This window comes from Symphalangus syndactylus, chromosome 6 (assembly GCF_028878055.3).
Source record: "Symphalangus syndactylus isolate Jambi chromosome 6, NHGRI_mSymSyn1-v2.1_pri, whole genome shotgun sequence".
Taxonomy (NCBI): Eukaryota; Metazoa; Chordata; class Mammalia; order Primates; family Hylobatidae; genus Symphalangus; species Symphalangus syndactylus.
The window spans coordinates 59918621-59946410 of NC_072428.2; the positions used below are offsets into that span (position 1 = coordinate 59918621).

At 45.9% G+C, this 27790-nt stretch overlaps 1 protein-coding gene across 1 annotated transcript in view; it reads right to left on the reverse strand.

Moving 5' to 3' along the window:
* Window positions 1–27790, reverse strand: part of TENM4 (teneurin transmembrane protein 4) — a 3069169-nt gene that overhangs the window by 553777 nt on the left and 2487602 nt on the right. Inside the window, exon 9 of the mRNA XM_063641401.1 lies at window positions 8835–8936. Coding sequence (XP_063497471.1) covers window positions 8835–8844 — 10 coding nt within the window. The 5' untranslated portion in view covers window positions 8845–8936. The remainder of the gene's footprint in view (window positions 1–8834; window positions 8937–27790) is intronic.

Sequence of the window (27790 nt, forward strand, 5' to 3'; positions counted from 1 at the left end):
ATGGAGTGAGAGTGTTAACCATGTGCCAGGTGGTGTCCCAAGTGCTTTATGTATATTATCTTATTTGACCCTAACAACATTATTTTGTTATTACTACTATATCAATTATACACATAAAGTTCCAGAAGCACATTGGCTAGGTAACTTGCTTTAGGAGATGGACACACTTTGGAAGTAGAAAAGCCCAGATCTGAAACCAGAGCCTGAGCTCCCTGCCATCTGTGATAAACTCTTTTGGGAAAAGGGATAATACAGGTGGCCAGGTGTGGTGGCTCACACCTGTAATCCCAGCACTTTGGGAGGCCGAGGCAGGTGGATTGCTTGAGCTCAGGAGTTTGAGGCCAGCCTGAATAACATGGTGAAACCCCGTCTCTACAGAAAAATACAAAAATTAGCCAGGTATGGTGGCATGCACCTGTAGTCCCAGCTACTCAGGAGGCTGAGGTAGGAGGATCGCTTGAGCCCAGGAAGCAGAGGTTGCAGTGAACAGATTGTGTCACTGTACTCCAGCCTGGGTGACAGAGCCAGACTCTGTCTCAAAAAAAAAAAAAAAAAAGTGGGGGATAATTTAGGGCCTCCTATGATACTGTGTAAAGTCTGGGCTTCCTCTGGAGAGCAACGGGAAGCCACTGAAAATCACTAACTAGAGACAGTCACAAGCCCACCTCTGACAGGAATGCTATTCCAGAGCCTGCTCTCTGTCACTGTACCATATGGCCTTCTAACATGCTTGCCTCTTAACCTCCAGGAATTCTTGCTCTAGAATTCCTAGAGCAGGAGTCTCTCAGAGCACGGGGCATCTCAATGGCTAGCAGAGGCTAACAGCAACCAGAATACCCATTCCAGTGGGGCAGACAGAACACCACGAAATCAATGATCAATTGCTACATAGTATTAAGCACATCTATGAGTAAGGCCTTTGCCTATTTTAGACAAGTGCTATTTATGACAGAGCAACAAACAGTGACAGATTGCTGAGGCTTGCCTTCTGAAGACCCAATTTTGGAGAATTATTCATCTTGAAAGCACTTCTCTCCCCCCTGGTTTCCTCATGTGTGAAATGGGGGTGATAAGAATACCTACTATCATTGGGTTGTTGTAAAGATTAAATGAGCTAATACTACTCAGGCAGATACTGACCATGCTACAAATGGTAGTTCTTGATGTTGTTGTTCTTGTGATTATTTTCAACCCAGTGGGAAGAAGCTCGGCTTCATAGCAGATGACCTTGATCCAATTCCAGACTCCCCCACTTCCTAGCTGTGTGACTTAAAGTCATTGACCCTCTCTGAGGCTCTGTGGCCCCATCTGTGTATGAGAAATAACAATGCTTACCTCACTGGGTAGTTGAGAGGGTTAAATGGACTGTGAAATGCCTAGCACAGTGGCTGACATCTAATAGGTACTCAACAAATGTCTGTTCTCACCCCTGGAGTGTTTTCTGCACACTTGGCTTTTCCACTATGGCCAGAATCCAAAGAGGCAAAGGTTTATGTGCTTCTCATTGCTCCTTCCTACCAGGGGAATTTTCACAAAGGCAATGGGAGGTGGAAGATGTCTAAAGACATCCATTTCCCAGCGGGTAAGTCAAGGCAGTACAGCAACAGAGGTCCACAGCCTTGCAAACAGCCCTCGGGCCACTACCTCAATGGCTTTGGATAAACTGACCACCGAGGTGTGCAGCCGCAGATGCAATTAGCAACAGGAAGCGAGCCCGATGATTAGGAGGATTTGGTAATTGAATCCACCAAGGATAATGACACTGACCTTCCCATTTGGAAATAAACTAGGATTTGGCTTGTAAATGGCTCTGCAATCATCCTGACTGCACACCCAGCACTGTGCAGTGTCCCTACTCCGAGGATGCAGGATAGGTAAAGAAGGATTGCATCAAAGGGGTTATGGAAGAGCAGCAACATCCACAGCAGTGGCTGAGTTCACTCTGCTAACCCCAACCCAGCCAGCCTTGGGAAAGGGCAGAATTCCACACTTAGTTTCTGTGGCTGTCTGGTGCTCCTTCCCAAAGCATGGGAGCCCCGGGGCCAGAAGGCGTTCCCTCACAGTTTTCCTTTTTTAAGCAAATCAGGAACTCTTGGGTTTCCAGCACAATCTGTGGCACCTTTTAAATTTCATCTTAGGTTCACTGCTCCTTCTTCTTCCCTAAGCCTATTCATGTGTTCAGTTAGTCCACCAGGAATAGTAATGAAGCTAACACTGGGTGCTGGAAGACAATGGTGGTATGGGGAGGCCATGGGCATCCTGAGTGCTCTGAGTGGAGACTGGAGGTGCAATCACAGGGAAGCAGAAGAAGCCTAGGAAGATAGACATGGTCTGGAAAGAAAGAGCTGAAACCAGCATGAGGTTATCAGTGGCCACTGCAGCACTGCTAAGGACCACTCCAACCTCACCAGTCAGTGCATGGCACCATGCCAGAACCAGCCTCAGCATTTCTCTCTGTGCGGGGAAAGCATGGTATTTCCAAAGGACAAGACAGGCAAGCCTGGCTTCAAATTCCAGCTTTACCAGGTATCAGCTATATGTCCTTCTCTGCATTGCAGTTTGATTACTGGAAATGGGGACATTTCTATCTCTTAGAACCAAAAATATATAGGCTTTTATAGTGAAGATAAAACATACAATATGCCTAGCATAGATACCAAGCCATAGTAAGAGTTCAGTAAATGTTTATTTATCCTTGCTTAACAGACATAATTGGCACCAAATGGGACAATATACTCTTAGCCTCATAAGGTTTGTCTGCTTTACTCAATATTTACATAGGAAGTACGGTGTCCTCTTTAGGATTATTTCTTCAGTCTGACCCTGAGAAAAAATGCACTGTCCTAACTCCTTTGACTTCCCAGTTCCCATTGCCAGCCAGGATGAACAGGGCCTGACCATGTGATAATCTCTGTCACCAGTACCTGTATTTAATAGCAACGTGGGGTTTACATCTTAACTGTCATGTCTTCCGTGAAAAGCAAGCAACACGAAACAGGGATTATGGATTGTCTGCTGTGCGCATGGGAACTGTCATGGTAGACTCCAACTGGGCGGGCCAAAGGAGCATATTGGTGTCCCTGTTCAATTTTCCAAGAACTGAAAAATATGTCTGGAAAGATACAACAGAAACACATCTTTAAAAGAGCAGCAGTACGTAGCAGTAAACACTGAAGGCCAAGCAAACAGTGCCAAGCAAGCGTGGAGTTGTGGGAAAAGCGGTCATGGGCCTTGGAAGAGGCTTATGGGAGTCTGCAGTTTGAATCCCAGCTCTGGCTTTTACTAGCAAGGTATCCTGGGGAGCAGGGAGGGGAGAAAAATCTGCTTATCCATCTGAAAATGGGGAAAACACTGCCAACTGCTGCGATGATGACAGGAAGAATGCCTGGCACATAGTGAGTGCTCAATTCGCTGCTGGTTTCTTTCCTCCTCCTTTTTCTCATTTCCCCCTCTCTTCTAGATAACTGGCATTACTTTATTTGCTAATGAATTAGAATTAGTAGTGGATGACTTTTATCTGCCTGTTGGTAACCATAGTCCTCTGTATACATACATTTGTACACCATCAAGAAGTTGCTTGTAAAAATACTTTCAATGGCTTCTTACCTTTTAAACAACAATCACAAAAAGCCCCACCTCCTTGGCCTGGCATCCAAACCTTTCCCTATAGGCACTGACCCCAACCTGGAACCCCACCTGCAACCACTCTTCTGCTTAAATGCTCACCCACCAGGGTTCTGGGTGAGGTGGGGAGTGCAGTTCAGCCTTGGGGTTGGAAAGATGGTAAGAAAGGCGATCTGAAGGCAGTTACACCAACTTGACCTTAAAGCACCAAGAAGATTCTGCTAAACAGACTAAGATGGGAAAAGCATTCTAGGCCAAGAGAATACCATGTGCAAAGGCCTAAGGTCTCCCTACAGCAGCGAGGCATCATTCCAGGAGAACTCCTGTCCCCTCTCTACTGAGACTGTTCCCACTTCCCGTCTTCTCTTTACTAGATTCACGGTTGACTTCCTTCTCACTCCCCGCTGGACTCGGGAGTATCTCACCTTTTATACCCACAGTTTTCAAAGTGTGCGCCAGGGATCCCTGAGGGTCCCTAAAACCTTTCAGGAAGTCTGTGAGGTCAAAACTATTTATAACAATGTTACAACATCATTTTCCCTTTTCATTCTGGCTTTCTCATGAACTCACGGTGGAGTTTTCCAGGTTGAATGCAGAAGCAGATACCTCTATAAAGCCAAACGTTGAAGGGATTTGCCAAAATGTAAAACAATGCCACTCCATTCATTTCTGTTTCTTTTGGAAAAGTCATTATTCATAAAAATGTTATTTATGTTAAAGTAAGGGTTTATTATTGTTAATTTAAATAAGTGATAAATAACAATTTTAACATCTTTCAGTATTAATTACTAACATGTCAAATTTTGACAGATCTAATCCACATAAATGAAAACCCTCTGGGGTCTTCGATAACATTGAAGAGTAAAACAGAATGCTGAAATGAGAGAGTTTGAGCACAGGTGCTTTAGGGCATGCTGTAAAGAAGACAGGAAGGCAGGGAAGGACAAGGTATATAAGTGTTATTGGGCAGCCTCCTCAGGCAGCAATTTCTGCCCATGACTGGGATCCATTTTAAGTTAATTTTTGTATATGGTGTGAGGAAAGAGTCCAACTTCATGTTTTTGCACGTGGACATTTAGTGCCCCAGCACCGTTTGCTAAACAGACGACTCAGTCTCTCTGTGCCTTGGTAGCCATAACTCTAACGTGAACTTTAAAAGACCACCTTGCAAGGCGTTGTGACATTTAATGAGACAGAGAGAGAAAAACATGATGTGGGTTCCCTGGCATGTAGCAGATGGTCAATGCTTATAACTGAAGAAATGGACCATGGATCTGAAAGTGCTCTGAGGCACGGGCTGTAATGATTACCACATGACCAGAGCTGTTCCATCCCTGAAGGTCTTTAGCACCCATTTTCTTGTCACCAAGGCCTGCGCCATCCTCAACACACTGATTTGCAACCCCTTTCCATGAACCCCTGTTTCTGAGTGGTCCTGAGCATCTCTTTTTCTTCTCCTCTTCCCTTTTTTGTCCCTTACTTTCTACCCTAAGTTTTTTATTAAATGTTATTGGTCATAATTACTTAATTTTAAATTGTTAACCTACTCAAATCCTTTTTGGCAAGGGGGTGGGAAGGCATGACTGAATGAATGAGTCAGTCAACTAAAAGACCCCTAATTTGAAGACTGAAAAGTGAAGCGCCTGCAGCTAAAGTGACTCACAGGGGTCATCCCACTGCAGGTGTGAGAGGTGAGGCCGTGTGAAGCTAACTCCAGGGCTCTCCACAGTCCCCCATTTCCTCCTCCCACCCTGGAAACATCCTTTTAAATCACGTCTCCCTCCTCCACAGTGTTTGCAACACCTCCCGATTTAGTTTTCTCTCTGAATTTCATTAGTGTCCCATTTACCTCCTCCTCCTGATCTCCCAGCCGTTAAGCAGGAGGAGGCTAAGTTGGCAACAAGGCTCCGCCTCCTGACCGAGGGAGAGGGGAACTCACAGAGGAGGAAAGGGGCCCCTGGGCTGCAATGCCAGATTGCTGTTCTGGTCCACTGGGCTCGAGACAACAGACAGTAACTGGGTCCCATCTGTGTGTCAGGCACTGAGGGCTCGATGAGGAGCTATTCTTGCCCCAGAAAATCCCCAGACTCATGGGGATGAATGGATAACGTCTGTGCCATGTGGTGAAGGGACCTCACCCTCCTGGGCAGGCAGAATGAGTGCATGAAAAGTGAGCTAGTGGTGGGAGGAGAAAGGCAGTGGGGACATTCCAGGAGGAAGGAACAGTGTACGTGGAGGCTGGATGGCTTGAATAGTAGCATGTAAGCAAGTCACAATATGGAACCTGTTCAATGATTTGTTCTTACGCTCCCTTATTGAATCTTTACAAAGTGCCTGCCATGTGCCAGGCATCTTTCCAGATAGAAGAACACTGCAGGGGCCAACAAAGTAGGTCCCTGCCCTTGTGGAGCTTGTGTTCTAATAGAAGAAGACAGAAAATTGGCAATTAAACTTGTCTAGTAATATATGCACCAGGTAGAGACAGATGCTATGAAGAAAGGTTTAAGCAGAAAGGGGCCCAGAAAGAACTGGCCTGGGAGGACTGCTCCTTTGCACACAGTGGTCGGGGTGGGTCCCCACCCTCACCTCCACCCCACTCCACCTTGCCCACACCTCTGGGCCCCTGTAGCTCCTTGAGCAGCGAACATGCTGTTGCTCAGGGTCCTTCAAGTGGCTGCAGGGGGAGGTGAGCAGGCTGCTGCAGTCAAGCTCTTAGACGGCATTCGGACCAGTGTGGGGACAGAGGAGGAGGTCATAAATGCTGATGAAGGTGCAGAAGTGACTCAGTGAGTGTACACACAGCACAGAGCACAATGGGAGGGATGGTGGGAGATGAGGCTGGAGAGAAAGGGGAACATCCCAGACGGAAGAATCTGCCTGTGCCAAGGTGCACATTAGATTCCATCCTGCTAGACTCAGATTCTGCGGCCTAGTATTTTTGCCAAACGTCTTTCCTCCTCCAATTTAGATGAGTTCGATGGGACCAACTACGTGGAAGGCCCCCATGGGGGGATGAGCAGCCGAGTCTCTTGGGCTGGGCGTTGGGGAACCAGGGAGAGAAAGTCCCCGGTGAGAGAGGGGTTGAAGAGGAGGAAGAGGAGACCACGCTTCAGGTTTACATGGGGTGGAGGTCTAGATTCAATGACTTTTAAATTTTAACTTTCATGTCACTATTACAAGTGAGTATGGTGAGGTTGAAGAGTTCAGCTTTTATCTTACTATGCTGAGTGAGCCTTGGTTTTCTTATCTTAAAAAATGGGGTCATAAGAATACCTTATGGGGTTGTGGGAGTCAAATGAGATGCATCAATCAACTACTTGGCACAGTGCCTCAGTAAATGTGACCCCACTTTACCTGTCCCTCTAAAGAAAGCAAAAAAAAAATTTTTTTTTTTTTTTTGAGACGGAGTCTCTCTCTGTCTGTCACCCAGGCTGAAGTGCAGTGGCATAATCTTGGCTCACTGCAACTTCTGCCTCCAGAGTTCAAGTGATTTTCCTGCTTCAGCCTCCCAAGTAGCTGGGACTACAGGCATCTGCCACCACGCCTGGCTAATATTTTTTTACTTTTAGTAGAGATGGGGTTTTACCATGTTGGTCAGGTTGGTCTCGAACTCCAGACCTCAAGTGATCTACCCGCCTTGGCCTCCGAAAGTGCTGGGATTACAGGCTTGAGCCACCAAGCCTGGCCAAAAAGCAAAAAATATTAATGGAGCTCCTCAGAGAACCTCTGTCTCTACTGCAGAGCATTGATCTCAGTTTGTAGTTGTACACTTGTCAGGGTGACAGAAGATCCTACCTTTGTTTTTATTCCTTGTGATATCCCCAGAGCTTAACATAGTGCTGCACTCATGGTAAATCTTCCATTTGTAATTCTTTGTCGAATTACTAAATAAATAAATGATTAATCAGAAGTTATGTAAGGTCCAGACTCCAGCACTTTTTATTTGGAAGACCTTTGACAAGACAATTTCTCTAAGCCTCAATTCCTTTCCTGTAAAATGGAAATCATATCTAGTGTGGCAGAGGAAGTTACTGCTCCTAAAATATCCATGTCTTCCCACACCTCCTGGAATCCCAGAAATCAGGCAGGACCACAGGGCTAGTTCTGGCCAATGGGTGGTGTGTCACTTCAGGACCAACGCATTTAAGAGTCAATGTTCAACCTTCCAGTGGTTTCCTCCTCTGCTACAGAGACCAAAGTGGCCAATCATCCAGGTCGTACCCCTAAAATATGGCAGAGATTTCATCAGCCTGGTCGCTAAGTCACTAGGTAGAGCAAAGCTTTCCACCAACCTTGGATGGATATGTAGCATGAGAAAGAAAGAAATTTTTGCTATGTTAAGCCACTAGGATTCTGGAGTTAATTTATTACTGCAGCATAACTAAGCCTAACAAGACTCATATTTCTGTCTTGAAAGATTGCTGGAAGGATAAGAAAAAGTGCTTGGTATCTAGTAGTTCACAGTAGGCTTTCAATAAAGGCCACACTCCCTCTTCCCTGGATCCTTTCTCTGTTTCCTCAGCCTCCCTCAATGTGACCAGTTTTCACTTACAATTTCACTCCTCTCTGGACCATGCTCCTTCTCTAGCTTGAAACATCATTCCACTTTTCCCATAGAATCCAGGAGTTTTCTGCTGTTGTTTTCATTGCGTTTCTGCACAGCAATATGAGGAAACGCTTCCAGAGAGCCATCTTAGGCACTAGACCTGGCCTCCAGACCACCTGCCTTCTTGGCAGCCTTCCACTCACCTCCCCATATCCCATTCCCCACTGTGCCTCTGATCTCACTCCAGTTCAGCTCAACATATAGCCACCAGACTCTGGACCCTGCATCCTGGTCTCCTGTACCCAAGAATGACCTTGATTGGCATTGCTGCCTCTCTGGTCCTTGACCAACATGTGACCTCCTTGCTGCCAGCACCCCCATCACATACCTGCTGGATGCCCGATCCTTGCCCACCTTGCCCTCCCACCATGCTGGCTGCCAGCTTGGTTTCCAGCAACCGTTGCCACCTACCAGTCCTACTGCATCTGTTCCCGGAGAAGGCTACCTTTACTCTGGCCAGACCTCCTCAACTTTCTATGCTGCCAAGCCATAAAAGCCTCCAACCAAAAAACATGCAAATGTTCAGAGTCCGAGATTGCATTTCTCATCAAGGCCACAAATTTGCAGGTAATGACAGAAAATCAGAGCAGACAAGGGGACTGACCTGGCTCCATGTCAGCACGTTCTGAAGAGTCAGCAATGTCCGTGGGCCCTGCAGCCCTCTCTCCAAGGCCATTGGATCCTGGAGGATGGTGCGGGATCTTTTCTGTTGAAGCAGAGAACACAGATCCAACTGAGCGAGGTGGCACGATGCCCCAATCCTTTCTCACAGACCCTCCGCTCCAGCAGTCATTGCAAACACACACTATGGGAACATGAGGCTTGTTCCTGGTCCCACAGCAATGAAGAGAAGAAAGTGGGGTCCTGGCACCCTGCAAATCCCACACAGATGCTTCCTCTATGCAGCCTTCCTGAGAGGCTCGAATGTACTTCCTCTATTCTCCCATCTCATCTTGTGCTATGGGAGTAATGGTCTTGCCTTAAAATAATTGTTTACACACCTTTCCTTGAGTGAACTGAACCCTGCAGGACAGGGACCGAAGATCTGCCCTTTTTACAACCCAAGCACCCAGCACAGGGCTTGGAGCAAAGTAGGAACTGAGTGTTATTTCCACACAGGATTGACTGCATACTGTGAGGGGCATAGACAAGGAATGCAACATGGGGCTAAGGTCTAGGGTTAGTGGCCAGTGGCCCCCGTTAATAGTTCTATCACAGATTCACCAGACAAATAAGTCACTGACCTTCTCGAAATCTTACTCTCTTGCTGCTATGGTTTGAGTGTGTTCCTCAAAAGTGTTGGAACTTAAATTCCTCAATGTGGTAGTGTTGGGAGGTAGGGATTAATGGAGGTGCCTGGATTGTGATGGCTCTGCCTTGATGAATGGATTAATGTATTCTCATAGCAGTGAGTGAGTTATCTCAATCATGGGTTGTTATAAAGCAAGGCTGGCCCCTCATGCTTGTCTCTTTCACATGTGCTCACTTGCCCTTCCGCCTTTTCCCCTGGGATGAAGCAGCAGGAGGCCTTTGCCAGATGCCGGCACCATGATCTTGGATTTCTCAGCCTCCACAACTGTGAGCTAAATAAATTTCTTTTCTTTATAAACTACCCAGTCTGTGGCATTCTGTTACAGCAGCAGAAAATGGACTAAGGCACTTGATCTGTGGAATGGGTCGATCTTCCTGCAATATACCACATGGGAGTGTTGGAGTCACCTGGGCACAGGTCCTTACACAGAAGAGTTCCGGTTCTGGCCCAGCTGCGGATTGCAGCCTCTGGCAAATGACTTCCCCTCTCTAAGCCTCAGTTCCCTCATCTGAAAGAAGGAAATTCTGAACTGGGAGACATGTGAGGTCCTTTTTTCTGGCCCTAGAATCCTATGACTATAAATTTGATTTTCAGGACTCCGGGACAAAGGAGATACATGTACAAAATAAAGGTTTTTCCAAATGAAGAAAAGAAATTCTACCCTACTCAAAAGAAGGGTAAGGGGAGGTGCTAAGCTTTTAGGTCATTCGCCTCAGGTCATTCCAAGAGAAGGAATAGGAATTTGAATATAGGTCCTCAAAGATTCAAGGTCCCTGTACTTTTCCTGCCCCATACTGCCACACTCGCCCATAAAAAATACTACAAAATGCCTTATTATACAAGAGACCTATTAGGCTAAAGAATAACACATGAAGGATACACTTAGGCATAGGAGGTTAACCCCCCAAAAAGCCATTATTTGAGAAGTTCCCTGAATTCATTTTTCCCAAATAGATCTAGGATCCTAGCTTAAAAAACATTACTGTTTATTATAAGGTGAGGAATTGCTGGGAATTCCCACGAAAAACAAAATCCACTTAATAGTAAAATTTTGTTGTCTTCGTCTACATTTACTATGTTTCTTTATGGCAAATTATTTTAGATAAAGAATAACTCTATTAGGCAGGAACATTCAGCAGCCTCTGGCCAAGCACAGAGCATCCTGTTGGTACTCTCCGGAGACTGGCTCCTGAACTACCTTCAGGGTAGAATTTTTCTTTTTTTTTGAGACGAAGATTTTGCTCTTGTGGCCCAGGCTGGAGTGCAGTGGCATGATCTCAGCTCACTGCAACCTCCGCCTCCCAGGTTCAAGTGATTCTCCAGCCACAGCCTCCTGAGTAGCTGGGATTACAGGCACCCACCACCACAGCTGGCTAATTTTTATATTTAGATGGGGTTTCACCATGTTGGCCAGGCTGGTCTTGGACTCCTGACTTCAGGTGATCCATCCGCTTCAGCCTCCCAAAGTGCTAGGATTACAGGTGTGAGCCACCATGCCTGGCCAGGGTAGGAAAATTAATGGGCACAAGTAAAGTAAACAAGAGTTTGGGAGTAAACCTAGAAAAATCCTTATAAATCATTATATTCATTAAGATTAAAAATAGGCAGTACACTAAGTAGGATATGACTATTATTTTACACATTTCAAATAGGCAATAATGGCTATTACACCTTTAATTTTTATTACCCTGCCTTATTCATTAGAAGTTTACCTCCGCCTCCCACACACACAAACAACCCCACCCCAAGTTCCAAAGACAGCAGGAAATTGGCTTCCTTGGCTACAACAATGGACAAGGGAAAAGGTACTTTCTCCGATGTCGGGGCCTCTCCCCAAATGCTAAATGTCTGGTGGCTTTTAGGACACAGAGCTGTTAGCTTCGTCCCCAAGGGTCCTGCTGGGGTCCTAGTCACACAAGTGATATGCATGTTTGATGCTTGGATGAAACAGCCAAATTTCTTTCTCAAGCCCCCTTTTTTGTGTCTGGGTTATAAAATTCCATCATCTCTCCCTTCCCCTCATAGCTTCAGGCCAAAGCTTGTGACTTGGCTTCTCACCTGTGCCTTATCGTCCCTCCCCTCTTGAAGAAGCTGCAGAGCTACAGTTTTTACTCCTCTTCTGCCCTCATCCTTGCCAAAGCTTCAGGGAAAACCTCAACTCTTTGTCTTCAGTCTTTTAATCTGTTTATTTCCTTTTAAAATCCCGTCCCTAAATTCCCTTTTTTTTTCAAAGTACCTCCAGTAGGCAAAACAAAGACAGTTAATGAAACTAAAATGCTCATTTGTTGCTGGAAAGGTTTTAAAAGTATTTATATGCTAGCACTCCGTTGAGGGGAAATTGAGTTAGGAAGGGATTATGGCATTATTCATTCATTCACATATTCACTCATTCATTCATATACTGAGGATTGTTGCTGGGCAGAATACAATAATGATTCAGAAGCAAATCCTGCTTTTGGGAAGCTCATAGGCTGGCAAGAAAAACAAGACATAGCCACAGAGAACTATAATGTTTGGCAGTTTTGTAAGAGAGATGCAGACAGAACCCAGTGAGTGGACAGAGGATGGAGAGATTGCCATGGCTGACAATCATGGAAGACTGCCTTGCAGCAGACTTTGTATAAGGTAGGGGACATGGAGACAGGGCAGGTACTCCACATAAGGGAGGAGGGGCATGGGAGGTAAAAGCATGACAAAGAACAAGTGTAGAGCTCAGCTTTCCAGCATGTGTGAGCTGTGCAGAGGGGGTGGAGGACATCACACCCAACAAGAGATGTGGGCCTCAACAGGCTGGGGAATGTGGTCATTGTTCAGTGAATAACAGGGAGCCTCTGAGTGCTGTTGAGCAGAGATGTGACATAATTGGAGATCTGCTCTAGGAAGATGAATGTGGCAAGCCTTGCACGATATGAATTGGAAGTGGAGTTGCCTGGGGCAGGGAGCTCCTAATTGTGTGCCAGGCATTGGGCAGGCTATTAGGTGCTTTGATGTTATTTAGCCTTCTAAATAACTGCAGGAGGCAAGCATTATCCTTCCAGACTTGCAGATGAAGAAAGGAGACTCTGGGGAATCTAAGCTGCTTGCTCCAAATCCCCTAGTGAGGAAGCAAGGGAGACAATATCCAAACCCTGTTCTTTTCCTCTCTAGGCAAGTCATAAAGCAAGCTGTAACCCTGTGCATGACACCGTGTACCTGACACAACCGTCTTTCTTCTCCCAGTGCATCTCCTGCCTGTCCACCGGTATGTGGAGCTTGATCATTTCCTGGGCTGCCTTTCAGGAAGGCCCAGGTGGAATTAAATGCAGAGTGCCTCTTCTTCAGTTGCATTCCCCCAAAGTGACCACAGATCAAGGAGATAAGATGATGCCTTGAGTTAAGTCAGGTTCCAAAACAACAACACTGACTGCAGAGAATTGTAAAGGTAGCAGGAAACCACCCTCCTCTCTGGCAAGGAGTGTTAGTTTTTGTCTTTCCCTTCTCAGCTAAGCCGTGGTACCTGAAGCAGTGGACACAGAAACCCGGGAGAAAATCTTCTGGATACCCAGGAATCTGCTGGGGCCCTGAAGAATGTCAGTGAGAAACTCAGTGTTCCTGTGCTCTGGGCTGACCCCTTGTTTAGGGAAGGCAGCCCAGAGGGCTCCTAATGCACTTAGAACTGTACCATCACACCTGCAGCCTGGAGGAGATGACCTCCCATCAAGATGCCTACTATTAAAACTTTGTTTAAGGAAAATAAAAAGATAACTTCATTCCAAACATGGGACACAGTGATAGGTGTGTTCTATACTTGACAATCAAGGGTTCAGGTTTGCTGAGAGGAAGCCTGGCACAGTGGCAAGAGGTGGAGATTTGGAAGCAGAGTGGGGCTGAATCACAACTCATCCAGTCACCAGCTGTGCAGCGTTGGCCAAACCACTTAGTTTTTACATTTCTTTATTATTAAATAGGAATAAAAATAATGGACTAGAGAGAATAAGTACCTGACCCTTAGTATATACATAATAATGTAGAATAATTTCTTCTAGTCTTAAATGTTCAACATCATGGGCATTGCTTTCTCAGGGAGGTAGCTTTCTTCCTCACAAATTTACCAATTGAAGAAATGAATTTTTTTTTTTTTTTTTTTTTTTTTTTTTGAGACAGAGTCTCGCTCTGTCGCCCGGGCTGGAGTGCAGTGGCGCAATCTCGGCTCACTGCAAGCTCCGCCTCCCGGGTTCACGCCATTCTCCTGCCTCAGCCTCCGAGTAGCTGGGACTACAGGCTTTTTTTTTTTTTTTTTGAGACGGAGTCTCGCTCTGTCGTCCAGGCTGGAGTGCAGTGGCGCAATCTCGGCTCACTGCAAGCTCCGCCTCCCGGGTTCACGCCATTCTCCTGCCTCAGCCTCTCCGAGTAGCTGGGACTACAGGCGCCCACCACCACGCCCGGCTAATTTTTTTTTGTATTTTTAGTAGAGACGGGGTTTCACCGTGGTCCCGATCTCCTGACCTTGTGATCCGCCCGCCTCGGCCTCCCAAAGTGCTGGGATTACAAGCATGAGCCACCGCGCCCGGCCGAAGAAATGAATTTTTAGAGAAAAAATGCTGAAACTACAGCAAGCTATTCATATCCTTCAGCTAGCTCTTATGACCAGTGTCTTATAATTATTCATCTCTACAACTTTCTTTTCCACCAGACCGGGAGCTCCTTGAAGACAGTGACCACTGTGTCTTCAATTCTCAGCACATAGTTCTGTCTCTTTCTACCTCAGCTACCTTATTTTGAGATCTGTACAAACTACAGAGTCTGTAGTTCTTCTGGGATTTTTACGTTCCCAGCCTGGTTTGAAGAGTGACTTTAAGCAACACCTTTAGGAGCACATCCAATCTTCTGAAAACCATCTCATTATCACGTAAATTATTAGCACAAAATACTTCACCTTGTTACTCTGCTAAGAGCTCTGGTTTCTAATCCAAGCCGATTATATGTGCCAACATTTTCAATAACATCTTAATAATGCCAATCCTCCTAGGCCTCTGGACAGAATCAGACCAGGTGGAGAGATCCAGAGTTCAAAGGCATCCTGAAGGGGCATGGCAGGGGGGAAAGAAACGAAGCATCAAAATTGTATTCAAATCCTGGCTGTGCAGTTGGGACAAGCCAGCATAGTCCTGGGATCAGGATAAATGCTCAGTAAAGGTTAATACCCTTCTCCTGACTCCTGAGAAAAGTAAAGAAATAAAACTTGTTGCAAATAAACAGGGAGAGAAGATCCACCACATTCCTGAGTCCATTTAGAATATGGATTTTTTTTAAGCCTTTCTAAGGACTGGATGAAGCAGGTTATTTTATTTTAATTACGGCAGCTGCAGCTGCTGCTTGTGGACTCAAAGACCAACTTTCACATTAAAAAGGAAAAAAAAAACCATCCACACCCACACACAAACTCACCGAGAAACTTCACTGCATACACAGAACAGTATCTCCTTCAGAGAGCACGTCAGTGAGGTGGAAAAATCTGGAATGCCCTGCTCTAGACACTCAGAGCCGGGTGGAAATCCCTGTGCATGCTCACTCCCGCCTCTCCTCCCACCTTGCCTCCTCTCTGCCCTGAACGTCAAAGAGCAGCTCGTGAGCCACACAGCGTAATGGAATGTTTCATGGTGAGCAGCTGCATACTTTGAATGCACACAAGGGGAAATAAAGGCAGCAGATGGTTTTATGTAATCTTCTTATGAATTTTGAACTGAGAGTCCTCATTCATGAAGACCTGAAAAGGTTTTGTTGTTTTTTTTTTTTTTCTTTTTTTACAGGTCCTCTGTGGGTCAAGCCAACCAGCTCTGGACATGCCCTGGTGAGGCTGTGTGTGTTTGCCTCTGCCAGGGCAGGGAAGCTGGGAGGAGCCTGCTTGCCTTCTTCTGGCCTGGTTTCCACTAGGTGTCCTTTCTTGTGGTTCCTTCTTTGTGAACACACAAGTGGTTCTCAACGTTCCCAATGTTCATAATGGAAAACTCAAGGCAAACTCATGAATCCTTCATAGGCGTAGGTGTGTTGTGAAAATCTGAACCTTATGTTCAGTCTTATGTTTGAAACGACTGAGGATCTGTGCTATGGCAGGGACATCTGTCAGCAAGAGGGTCAAGGGGAACAGGTAGGGCAGATGTACCAGTGTAAGAGAAAAGACAACAGTTCCCACTTATAAGTGAGAGCATGCAGTGTTAGGTTTTCTGTTCCTGTGTTAGTTTGCTGAAGATAATGGCTTCCAGCTCCATCCGTGTTCATGTAAAGGATATTATCTCATTCCTTTTTTATGGCTGCATAGTATTCCATGGTGTATATGTACAACATTTTTTTTTTATCCAGCCTATCACTGATGGGCATTTGGGTTGGTTCCGTGTCTTTGCTATTGTGAATAGTGCTGCAATAAACATACGTGTGCATGTATCTTCATAATAGAATGATTTATATTCCTTTGGGTATATACTCAGTAATGGGTTTGTTGGATCAAATGGTATTTCTTGTTCTAGATCCTTGAAGAATTGCCAGACTGTCGTCCACAATGGTTGAAACAAGTTACATTCCCACCAACAATGTAAAAGCATTCCTATTTCTCCACAGCCTTGCCAGCAGCTGTTGTTCTTGACATTTTGATAACTGCCATCTGACTGGTGTAAGATGGTATCTCATTGGGATTTTGATTTGCATTTCTCTAATGATCAGTGATGTTGAGCTTTTTTTATACATTTGTTGGCCTCATAAATGTCTTCTTTTGAGAAGTGTCTGTTCATGTCCTTTGCCCACTTTTTGATCAGGTTGTTTTTTTCTTGTAAATTTGTTTAAGTTCCTTGTAGATTCTGGATATTAGGCCTTTGTCAGATGGGTAGATTGGGAGCTGAACAATAAGAACACATGAACACAGGGAGGGGAACAACATACACTGGGGCCTGTCAGGGGGTTTGGGGAGGGAGAGCATCAGGATAAATAGCTAGTGCATGTGGGGATTAATACCTAGGTGATGGGTTGACAGGTGCAGCACACCACCATGGCACACGTCTACCTGTGAAACAAACCTGCACATCCTGCACATGTATCCCCGAACTTAAATAAAATTAAATACAGCAAAAAAAACATAACGGGCTCTCATCTGAGAAAGATCATGTGTTTAGAGGATATGCAAGAACTGCCTGTAAAAGTGGCCTAACAGGAAGCACTGGCAGGGGAGAAAGGAGTTCTCAAATAGCCGCAAGTGCTAAAAAGCAGCCTGATGAAGTTTATGGTATCTGTGGAGAATTTTATCAATTTTCTGAAACTTGCTTTAACCCCTTCAAGCACATCATCAAAAATTCTGGGATTTAAAAGTGCAGGACAAACACAAACTCTAGTTCTCAACCACTGGAGTTGTCCCAGACCTCTGGGCGTCTGCTCTGCTGTGTCCTCGGCCTGCAAAGCCTTCCCTCCTTCCACAGCCACCAGACCCTCTTTTCTCTATCCTTCAAGAGCCAGTGCAGACACAAACATTTCCATGAAGCCATCTCTGTTTTGCCCAGCAAGCCCACCTGTACTCCCATGCCAAAGAGTCACCAGGCTAGCTGATTCCACCACTAAGTCCTAGGGATGACCTGACCTCTGCCTAGGTCTAGTGTTCTTTGATTTCTTCCTACATATTATACTGTCAGTGCTATTTCTAAAATGCAAACCTGACCCTCCTGTTCCTGGCTCAAAGCCCTTATTGCTCCCCTATTGTCACTGGGGGAGAAGAAATCCAAACTCTCCCCTATAGCAAGCGGTTCTTTTCACTGTCCAGCCTGGCCACCTTTCCAGCCCAGTCCCTGGCCATTCTCACCCCAGACCCTGTATGCTCCAGCTAAACCACAGTATTTTTAACACACCACTGGCTTCCATGGCTCTTCCCTTGGCCTGGGATGCCCCTGTACTGCCTGTCCATTAGTTTCCCTGGGCAGCACCCCATCATATTCTGGTGAAGCATCTCCCCTCTCCTGGGAACACTTTTTCCCACTGCTCCCACCATGTGGGTTGTGACAGTCATAGGTGCTGTGCGTCAATTATTTCTGGCTCTCTACTTTCCAGGTACACAGTGAGAACGTCCACCCTGATAGGGCCATGTCACTAACTGCGGTGTGAGTTATGAGCAGAAGTGTACCACTTTCAGGTGTTAGATTCAACTGCCAATACAAGACCCTCCAGAGCTCTCTTTCAGCACAGTTGGGATGGCTTGTCAGTCTGGGTCCCTGGGGACTACAATAAGCAGAAACCCCTCTCCTCTCACCATCTCTATTGCCCATAGAAGATGTGGAGTGTAAGACAGGATGAACTCCTTGTTGCTATCAATTCTCTATGATTTAGAGGATGATTTGTACCCAGCATGGACTGGCTGATCTGACAGATTCATGGGTCCCACGACGATTGTCATGGTCTTAAACAATCCTGCCTCACTGGCTGTCATTGATTGGTTCAGGGCTGGGCACCTTAACAAGGCCAAGTTTGTCATCATTCCAGACCCCGTTTCTTCCCTTGAGGAGACCAGAACCTGATCAAAGATGAACCAATTAGAATTCTTCCCTGGGATTTCTGAAATCAGTAAGTGAAGAAAGAATGTAGTATCTAGTAGTGCAAATGGTAAGATGCAAAAACTGAGAGCTGTTGGCGGCCATGTGGGTGTTATGGGTTGAATTGTATCCTCAAAAAAGAAAATATGCTGGAGTCCAAACCCCCAGTACTGCAGAATGGGGCCTTATTTGGAGATAAGGTCTTTACAGAGGCAATCAAGTTAAAATGAGGTCATTAGGGCAGGCCCTAATCTAATATGACTAGTGTCCTTATAAAAAGGGGAATATTGGCCAGGTGGATGGCTCACACCTGTAATCCCAACACTTTGGGAGGCCGAGGCAGGTGGATCACTTGAGGTCTGGAGCTGGAGACCAGCCTGGCCAACATGGCAAAACTACTGAAAATATAAAAATTAGCTGGGCGTGGTGGCGCTTGCCTGTAATCTCAGCTACTCGGGAGGCTGAGACAGGAGAATCACTTGAACCTGGAAGGCAGAGGATGCAGTGAGCAAAGATTGCCCCATTGCACTCCAGCCTGGGCAACAAGAGCCAGACTCTGTCAAAAAAAAAAGGGGGGAGGGGGAAAATTAGGACACAGAGACAGATATACACACAGGGAAGATGCCAGGTGAAGATGGGATTCACGCTGTCCCAAGCCAAAGAACCAGCAGAAAGAAAAGGCCGCGACAGATTCTTCCCTGGCACCTTCAGAGGAGCACGGTCCTGCTGACACCTTGATCTCACACTTTAAGCTTCCAGAACTATGAGACAAAACGTTTCCAGTGTTTAAGCCACTCAGTTTGTAGCACTTTGTTCCATCAGCCCTAGGAAATCCAGAGTGAGGAAAGCAGGTCTGGAGGGATGATGGTTCTGTCACTTCAAGCCAAGAATCCTAATGAACATTTTTATAATATTTGATAATGATCACGATCATCACCTTAAAGTTACGAAAATGAGTAATATGAACGGATCCACGTACTGGTGAACTGACTAGACTGGTAGCTGATGGACAAACAGGCCTACTGCTTCTAAATGCTGTCCAAACATGTCCCCAGAAGACAGAGACAGGGTCCCTCCTGTCTGGCTGCAACAGCCTTCATACATTCACACAGTTGGATCCTCCTGGTGTTTTCTTTAATCCAGTAACAGTCAGAATAAAATCTGAAAAGGATTTTCTTCTGCACAGTTATGCCTTTCTTCCCAATCCAAACACAACTGCATGCCTGGCCCCTTGAAATGCTCCAGAACAAAACAAGAAAGCCCAGCCAAATCCCTCATCGTGTTTTATGTTATTTTCTTGGCAGTACAAACTTAGGAACCCATTGTTTCTTCTGCCCTGTCCTTGGACTTTTCCTTCCCACATTCGCCTCTGTCCAGAGCTGCTATACCAGCAGCAAGGGCTCCCAGCTAGCAGAGGCAGAGGAGGAGAGGGGCACTCTGAGGGAAGGCAAGCTGGAACTGATTAACCATCTCAGACTTGAGCTGAAGGCCCCCTGAAGCAATTTACCAGCCTCCTGGAATAATCATTGAACACAGGCCCTCACAGGAAGAATGTGGCTGGATATCGGGGTATGGATTATGGGTTTCGTCTTGCAGAGCAGAAGATCATTGTTCAAGGTACATTTGAGCCTCTGGGACAGCCACCATAGTATGAATGAACAGAATCATTATACCTTGATGATCTGTAAAAGGCAAGATCCTAGCTCTTCTCTGAAGGCCTAGGGACAGTGATGATACTCCTGAGCAAGGTTTGATGACTACAGTGTTGTAGAGTTCACCGCCCCCTCCCCAAAGTAAAACAGGCTCTTGATTTTTCCTCATTTATTCTATCCAGGAGACCTTCTAAAACATGATGGTTTTATCAAGCTGCCAGCTGGCTGATCAGAGAAATTAGAAAAGAGCAGGAGTTTTCTAGAACAGGTGGGGGCCACCTCAGCTTTGAACAAAAGTGGGTGGGTGGGAGTGGGCAGGCTGAAAGCTTTGCCAGACACTTGTCTATTTGCTCCCAGATCCACTCCCCACACTGGCCTGCTCTGCTCTGTTCTGCAGGGAGCTACATTTCTCAGGTTCCCTTGCTGACTGGCTTCTGGGCAGGTTGGGCTAAAGAAAGTCCCTGACAGAAGATTGGAGATGAGCAGACAGCAGCCAGCCTATCTTCACCTCTTACCTTGTCTTCGACAACATCCCTGACAGTGGCCACATAACCCCCGTGGCTTCAGGTCCTGACAGTCACCCTACAAAATGATTCTAGCTCCTGCTGGATTACCCCAGCTTCTGGGATCTGAAACTATCACCTCCTCCCATTGTCCCTCCAGCCTTGGGGTGGTAGTCGTTGCTGTCATTGGTGATTTCTGGGCTGAAACACATACTGTTTAGCTTCTTAGCTGTTTTGTCAACTGTTTGACCAATTCTTTACATTAAATTCTCTCAATGGAAAGGTCGAGAGTGGTTTCTTTTTTCCTGCCTAAACTCTGACTGATAAGTGTGCTGAGAAAGACTCTGCAGGCAGGAGCGTCACTCTGTGGCCTCCAGGACAGTGAATGTGCAAAGACTCTCAGTGCTCGGGCTGGGATAAAGAGCCCCTTACAGCACTGACTGCTGCACTGAAGCCCAGGAGGGAAGAGTGATAGGTGGGGCCCCTGTGAAGTCTCCCTGGGGAGGCAGCCCTGGAAGGAGAAATGGGGGACACAAAAGCAGGTTTTTGCTTCTTTCCCCCGTAAGTCCTTTCAGCTTGCATGGGACTTTTTTTGCTGTCGGTTGATAAACTAATGTGGGAGAGGCCATCAGTAAGTCAATGAATGCCAAGGAGCCTGGTTGTGACCCTTCAGAAAGCTTGGCCAGGTTAGGGTGTCTTGAGGCACTGCAGGAAAGCTGGAGTCTAATGAAACTGAGGCAGACCAAGAAAGACACCTGTCAGTAGATTGGTGAAACACTGACATCTTAATGGGATGTGACTTTCTTTAGTCATGTCTGTGTAGCTACCTGCAACTGTAGAGGGTAGCATTGTCCTTCTAAACCCAGTGGGTGGGGAAAGTCATTCTTTATTGAGAGAAGAGGGGGTCAGGAATACAATGAAAAGACATTTTAGTGACTGCTGAGAGACAGGGCATCCTTTGTCAGTGAGAAAGAATTTGGATGTGGAAAAAAGTATTTATAAACAGACCGACACAGGCTGGGACTGAGAAAGAGACAAGGGCAAAATAAAGCCCACTAGAAATGAAGGGACAAAGACTTGCAAGCTCTCCATGGAGCAGGCCCCTCGGGTGGTGGGCCAGCTTCCCAGCAGAGGTCAGCTTCCCACTGTCAGAACAGGGGACTCTGGAATCCCAGAGCCAGGACACATTTGCTTTTTGCTTCTGCTCAGGCTCTTGTCACAGGTGGCCTTTTATTGACTGACCCAAGTGTCCCAGACCAATGTCACCCACAGGAACTGAAAGGACCACCAGGTGCAGAACAGCGGGGCTGTTAATGAACTGCCGCATGCCTCACCTCCCAGGAAAACTCTCTTGGTTCCAGGGAGGAAACCAATGCTGAGATTCCAGTGCAGACTTGGTTGCCACCTCGCCATCCCCACCCACCTTCTCAGACCTCACGTGCCCACCCACGCAGACACACGTGCTTATTTCTACCTTGGTGAAGCTGAACACATTTGTCAGGGGAGAAGCCAAGTTGGAAAACAAAGAGTCCTTTCTAGAGGCGAAAAAAAAACAAGAAAATTTGGAGGTTACATATGTTCCCCCACTTCATGTTTTTTTAATTTTAAAAAATGTCTCATGTTTTTTAATAAAAATTTTAAACCAGTTAGAGATTATAGAAAAATTGCGATGATAGCACAGACCTGCTATACCCAACACCTAGTTTTCCCCATATTAACACCTTACATTAGTATGGTTCATTTGTTATAATGAATGAACCAATATTGAAACATTATTATTAAACGAAGTCCACAATTTATTCAGACTTCTTTCGTTTTTCCCTAATGTCTTTTTCTGCTCCGGAATCCCATGCAGGACGCATTACATTTAGTCATCATGTGTCCTCAGGCTCCTCTTGGCTATGATAATTTTTTAGATGTTCCTTGTTTTTGATGACCTTGACCGTTAGTGTGAGTACTGGAAAGGTTTTTGTGGGATGCCCACTATTGGAATTTGTCTAATGTTCTTCTCATGATAAGACTGGGGCTGTGAACTATTGGGATGAACCGTCCCTTATGTTTTTAACCATGTTTTGGTTGCAAAAGCCATGACTGTACTCCCACCGGGCCTCTGGCCAAAAGCTCAGGGAGCAGCCTTGGTAGACAGGTTCTGCTGTCCCGGCAGCATCTACGCAGTCTCTGCTAGCTTCCACCCTCAGAAGAGCCCCCATAGTCGGTCCACAACCGACTTCTCCAGCATCAAGTCCTGAATTTTCTTTCTATCTTCCACACCAGATTTGCTTGCAGTTTTCCAAACATGCCCATATCCTTTCGTAGTTTCATGTCTATACTTTTGCTGTTTCTTCTGCCAAAAATGCCATTCCTCCCCTTGGCTAACTTAAAACTCCACTCAGAAGTCAGAGCCTAGCACAAACTCCTCCTCTTGGGAGCCTTCTCTGATCCACCACTCCAAACATAATTGAACTCTGTCTTCTCTGTGCCAACATTGTACATTCCTGTCCATTCTTAACCACCCTGCTTACCACCCTAGCACCCTTCAGCACTGGACATCGTATGTTCATTAACTTGTTTATTGTTTGTCTCCTCTGCCAGAATAGAAGCTTCATGATGTTGGTCTGTTTTGTTTATTGCTACATTGAAAGGACAGTGCTTGACACACAGCAGGTACTCAGTTATTAATATTTGCTGAATGAATGAGTGATACTGCTGGGGCATTTCCTACACTTTTTTTTTTTTTTGAGAGACAAAGTCTTGCTCTGTCATCGCGGCTGGAGTGTAGTGGTGTGATCACAGCTCACTGTAGCCTGCAACTCCTGGGCTCAAGTGATCCTCCTGCCTTAGCCTCCCAAGTTGCTGCAACTACAGCTGCATATCACCATGTTTGGCTAATTTTTTTTTTTTTTTTTTTTTTTAATAGAGATGGCGTCTTGCTGTGTTTCCCAGGCTGGTTCTACATCCTTTACAGTTATTTGGGCATGCATCTGTTTCTTCAGGTAGACTATGAACTTCTTGAGGAAGGACCAGATATAGATCCTGTTTAATGAGGGAAGGCTTGACAAAGAAGCTGGCATTTTAGCCACACCTTGAAGACCATTTCAGGACACACTGGTCATCCTTAGCCACTGTTCCTTCTTTCAGGACATTACCCCACACTCTCTGGAGGAGTATCTCCATGTGGCTGGAAGAGACATATGGTGTATTATGCAAGGTCTTCTCCAGAAGTTTAGAATCTAAGAGCTTCGAAGCAGTGGAAGGCCCCTGTCTTTCTAGACTAGACTTCTGATCTTGAACACTGCCCCTGCTCTATCACTGAGTGGTCAGGACCATCTCCAAGAACTGTCCCCAGTAAGTAATTTGATAAGGCATAAACGGCAGCAGCTCTGAAACCCAAGGAGTGGGCTCTAGCCTCTGCCTATGACTAGCTTGGGAACCATGGACAACCTCTCTGAGCCTTAGTTCCTTCACCAGATAATGGAAATAATATTAATACTTACAATGCTATTAGAGGCTTACTGTGAGGACCTACTGAAAAACAGATAGCAAATCACTTTATAAAAGTCAAGTGTGATCTAAGGCATTTTTTACTGTCATCAGCAGCAAGTATCCCAGGCCTCATGTTTTCTGAGCCCTGTGACATTTGGCCAATGACAATGGAGACAGGCAGTGGGCAGGGAGACGAGAGCCACCAGGTAGAGTTTTAAAGGCAAGTTACTGGGCCTTTGGACTAAGATCAAAATCAAGCGTGTAATACACACATCTAAGCCAACCACATGTTTATGGTACAATAGCTTTGTCTTCTGCCTGCCTCACAAGAGCCCTCAGGCTGAGGGCTGCACATCCACCTCGGATGTTTCTTTCAGCCCACCGGACTCACTGGGGTTGGGGAAAAGGTATGTGTTACCTGGGGAAACCCACTTCCAACCTTGGCTGGGGATTCTGCATGCTGATCTTATAACTTAACAAAAATGGAAATTAATTTTATTTTATAATTCTGCATAACATAAAAGAAAGAAAATAAAGTAAAAGGGACATGGAACCGGCAAAATATTTGTAGCAGGGAAGATAGAAGAGGGTTAATATTCATTCAATAAAGATCTGGTGCAAACTGATGAGGGAAAAAAATTCAGGACCACAGCAAATAAATTGCAAACAGACATGGCTAGGTTATTCAAGAAGTATGTTAAGTGAATGCACACATGGAAAAAATGTTCAGTTTCTCTAGTAATCAAAGAAATACAAATTAGAGCAAAAATAAAATACCATTACACCTAAATTAGTAATCCTTTTTTTTTTTTTAATTTAAAGGGCTGAGATGATGGGGAAAGGTCACTGGGCATTGAAGGCAGTCATTGAAGAGTATTTACTTATCACCTATCATGTACCAGCCATGGCTTCAGGCATTCTGGATAAAATAATCAGACATGATCTTTAGCAGCAGGGGGCTTACATCCAGGGCATCTACTTTCTGGCTGCGTGACCTCAGCCAAGTTATTCAACATCTCTGCGCTTCTGATGTCCTTATCTGTCAAATACAGATCATGAGACCTACCCTCAGAGCAGTTGTGGCAATTTGTGACAATTATAAATCTTCTTCACCTGCTAACTCATTTGATTCACCCAGCTCTGAAGCCTAAGTTAGACAGGGAACATTAGTCCTGGGTGCAACTGAATGTGAAAATGAATACTCCAAGAGGGGGCCGGGCGTGGTGGCTCATGCCTCATAATCCCAGCACTTTGGGAGGCTGAGGCAGGGAGATCACTTGAGGTCAGGAGTTCAAGATCAGCCTGGCCAAGATGGTGAAACCCCGTCTCTACTAAAAATAGAAAAATTAGCCAGGCGTTGTAGCACATGCTTTTAATTCCAGCTACTTGGGAAGCTGAGGCAGGAGAATTGCTTGAACCCAGGAGGTGGAGATTGCAGTGAGACAAGATCATACCATTGTACTCCAGTTTGAGTGACAGGGTGAGACTCTGTCTGGAAAAAAAAAAAAAAAAAAGAAAAAGCAAACAAAACAACAAAACAAACAAAAAAATAAACAAAACCCCAATACTCCAAGAGGGGGGGTTACTGGTCCAAGGTCATAGAGCCAAGGGTTCCAACCCCGTTCTTCAGGGTGCTGGGTCATGCTTTCTGTGGAGTCAGTAACGTGTAATGGGCCCTGAAGTGAAGCTGGTGAGGACTGTTTCAGATAGTACAGAGGCTAGCAGGATGCATGAAGAAAGGGCAGGTTAAGGCCAAGAGAGCATGCTGGGGCAGAGTCTTCAGGCACAGACACCCTGCATGGGCAGCCCCAGCCTGTGCCCCTCCTTTTCCTTACTTCTGAACCCAAACTGAACCCATCTGCATTCAGCAGTGACCACGAGTGAGTTTTCCATTTCTTTGACAGATGATTAGAAAAGCAGGAGGTGGCAGCTGGCCCATTTATTATCTGCTCCTACCAGGCACTCCAGGATGATGGGCAGATGTGGTGAGGCAGGAGCTGCTGAGTGCATCCCAAAACAATTCGCCATCCACACATTCAACAGGCACCAGTCCAGTGAATTGTGCTAATATTCAAGACACATTGTGTCCAGAACAGAGGGAGAATATAAAGGAATTTCTCCAAGGGTGATTCTGAACTCTTGTGGGTGAGCAGTGTCTGGGAGAATAAAATTGCTGTTTGGATAGATCCTCAGTCAGCCAGAAAAGGAGGTAAATCAGTGATCTGGTTGGAGGTTGGAACCTGGGCAAAAGCTCACCAGGACACCCAAGTGAGATCAGGAGAGTGGAGTGGTTTAGAGCTCCCTGCCCATGGCACTCCTTTGGTTAAAACTGTCCGGGGTGTACCATTGCCAACAGGTGAAATTCCAGATTCACAGCACAAAGCACTTCATGGTTTGGTCTCTGCCTTCCCAGGAACCACCCTTCCCTCTAGGCTTGTTGGGCATTTTTAGCTCCCCACATGGGCAATGCAGGGTCAAGCCTTTGTGTATGTACAGTTGCCCTGACCCCATTCCAGCCCCTCTAGAAGCCTTCACTGAGGCTGCCAGACTGAGTCAGACACCATGCCTTGGGTTTCCCTTCCCAAACAATGTTATTTACTTACATATCTCTCTCCACCACCGCAGACTGGCCTATTTCTTATCTAGCTCTGCATCTCAAGTCTAGCATGAACTCTGACCCATAGCAGATATGCATATATTCAGTAAACATGGACAGATGGAAGGTTGGGTGGCTGGTTGGATGGTTAAAGTAAATGTTTGACAAAGCTCATCTATAACTATACAGAAGATGGGGGCAGAAAGGGAGATATGAAGACCTGGGAGGAGGCTGCTGCAAAGGTCTAGACTGTGGAAGAGGCAGGGGGATGGGAAGGAGGAGGGGACTTGAGTGAGGATGGTAGATGAACTTAATAAAACCTGGTAAGTGCTGGCACAGAAAGGGTGAGAGAGCCGTGCCTGAGGCTCACCCCTGGTTTCCAGATGGAGCAGAATGTGAGGCACTTAGGCAAGACAGGGAGACAGGGACCCAGGTGTTAGTACTTCATATTGGCGGGGCAAGGCGGGGGGCTGTGAATGGGCAGAGGAGATCGCCAGTTGGGGTTTTATCTGCATAGAAGCAGGCCTGTGGGCCACTAGAGCCCCGGTACGTATTCCTATCCCACCTCCAGGTGGCCCTGTGTGAACCTTCAGTGGGCAAACCTTGGTTAAGATGGCTCAAAAATAGAGATAACATGATTCCAGCAAATAGAAGGCTCTCCTGACTCAGCCATGGTCTGGATCCTTCCAATGAGCGAAAAGGAAGAGGCCCTTTCAATAGGTTGTACTGAAGGGTGACATCCCTGAACTCACCTCCCACATGGCTATGTGAGGGGAAGCATGCAGTTACCTCTGCAGTGTGATAGATCCCAAGGTAGGTTGTTCAATGGAGTGCAAAGAGCACAGAGTTTGGAGTCAGGCAGACCTGGGTTCAAATATGGGGTTTGCTGCTCAACAGCCAAGTAGCCTTGGGCAAGTCCCTTCACTCCTCTGAGACTTGTTTCGATATCTGTAAATTGAGGGCAATAAAACCCACTTTGTACTGTAAACTTTAATTGAAATAAGCTTGCATATGCCTGGCACTTTCTTCCCTTTGACCTTCTTTTCCTCTGAACCCTTCATTCATCATTTGAACAATGGGGAGAAAATTGCTATAAAGAAGACTGTCAAGTACTTATTGAGTATTTGATATGTGCTGGGCACCCTGAAAGCTAGAGAAAAAGTGAAGGGAAGGTTTGGCCCTCTATGGACCTGAAATGATGAATGATATTGGCATGCATCCCCTGTATAGGCATGTGCATCTTATGTCAGTTCTTACTAGCTAAGAGGCCTCGGACAATTCACTGCATGGGGCTGAGCTCAATTCCTCCATTAGCTCACAAAGGGCCTGTTAACCTCTGTACCAAGGGCTGCCCTCAGGCTGGGATGAGATCACTTATGGGAAAGCATGGTGGGTGGAGGGTGACTGCAAGGAAATGCTCAGGGAAGGTCCCATGTGCTGCCTTCTTCCACGTCTGCAGAGTGGCTTTCCT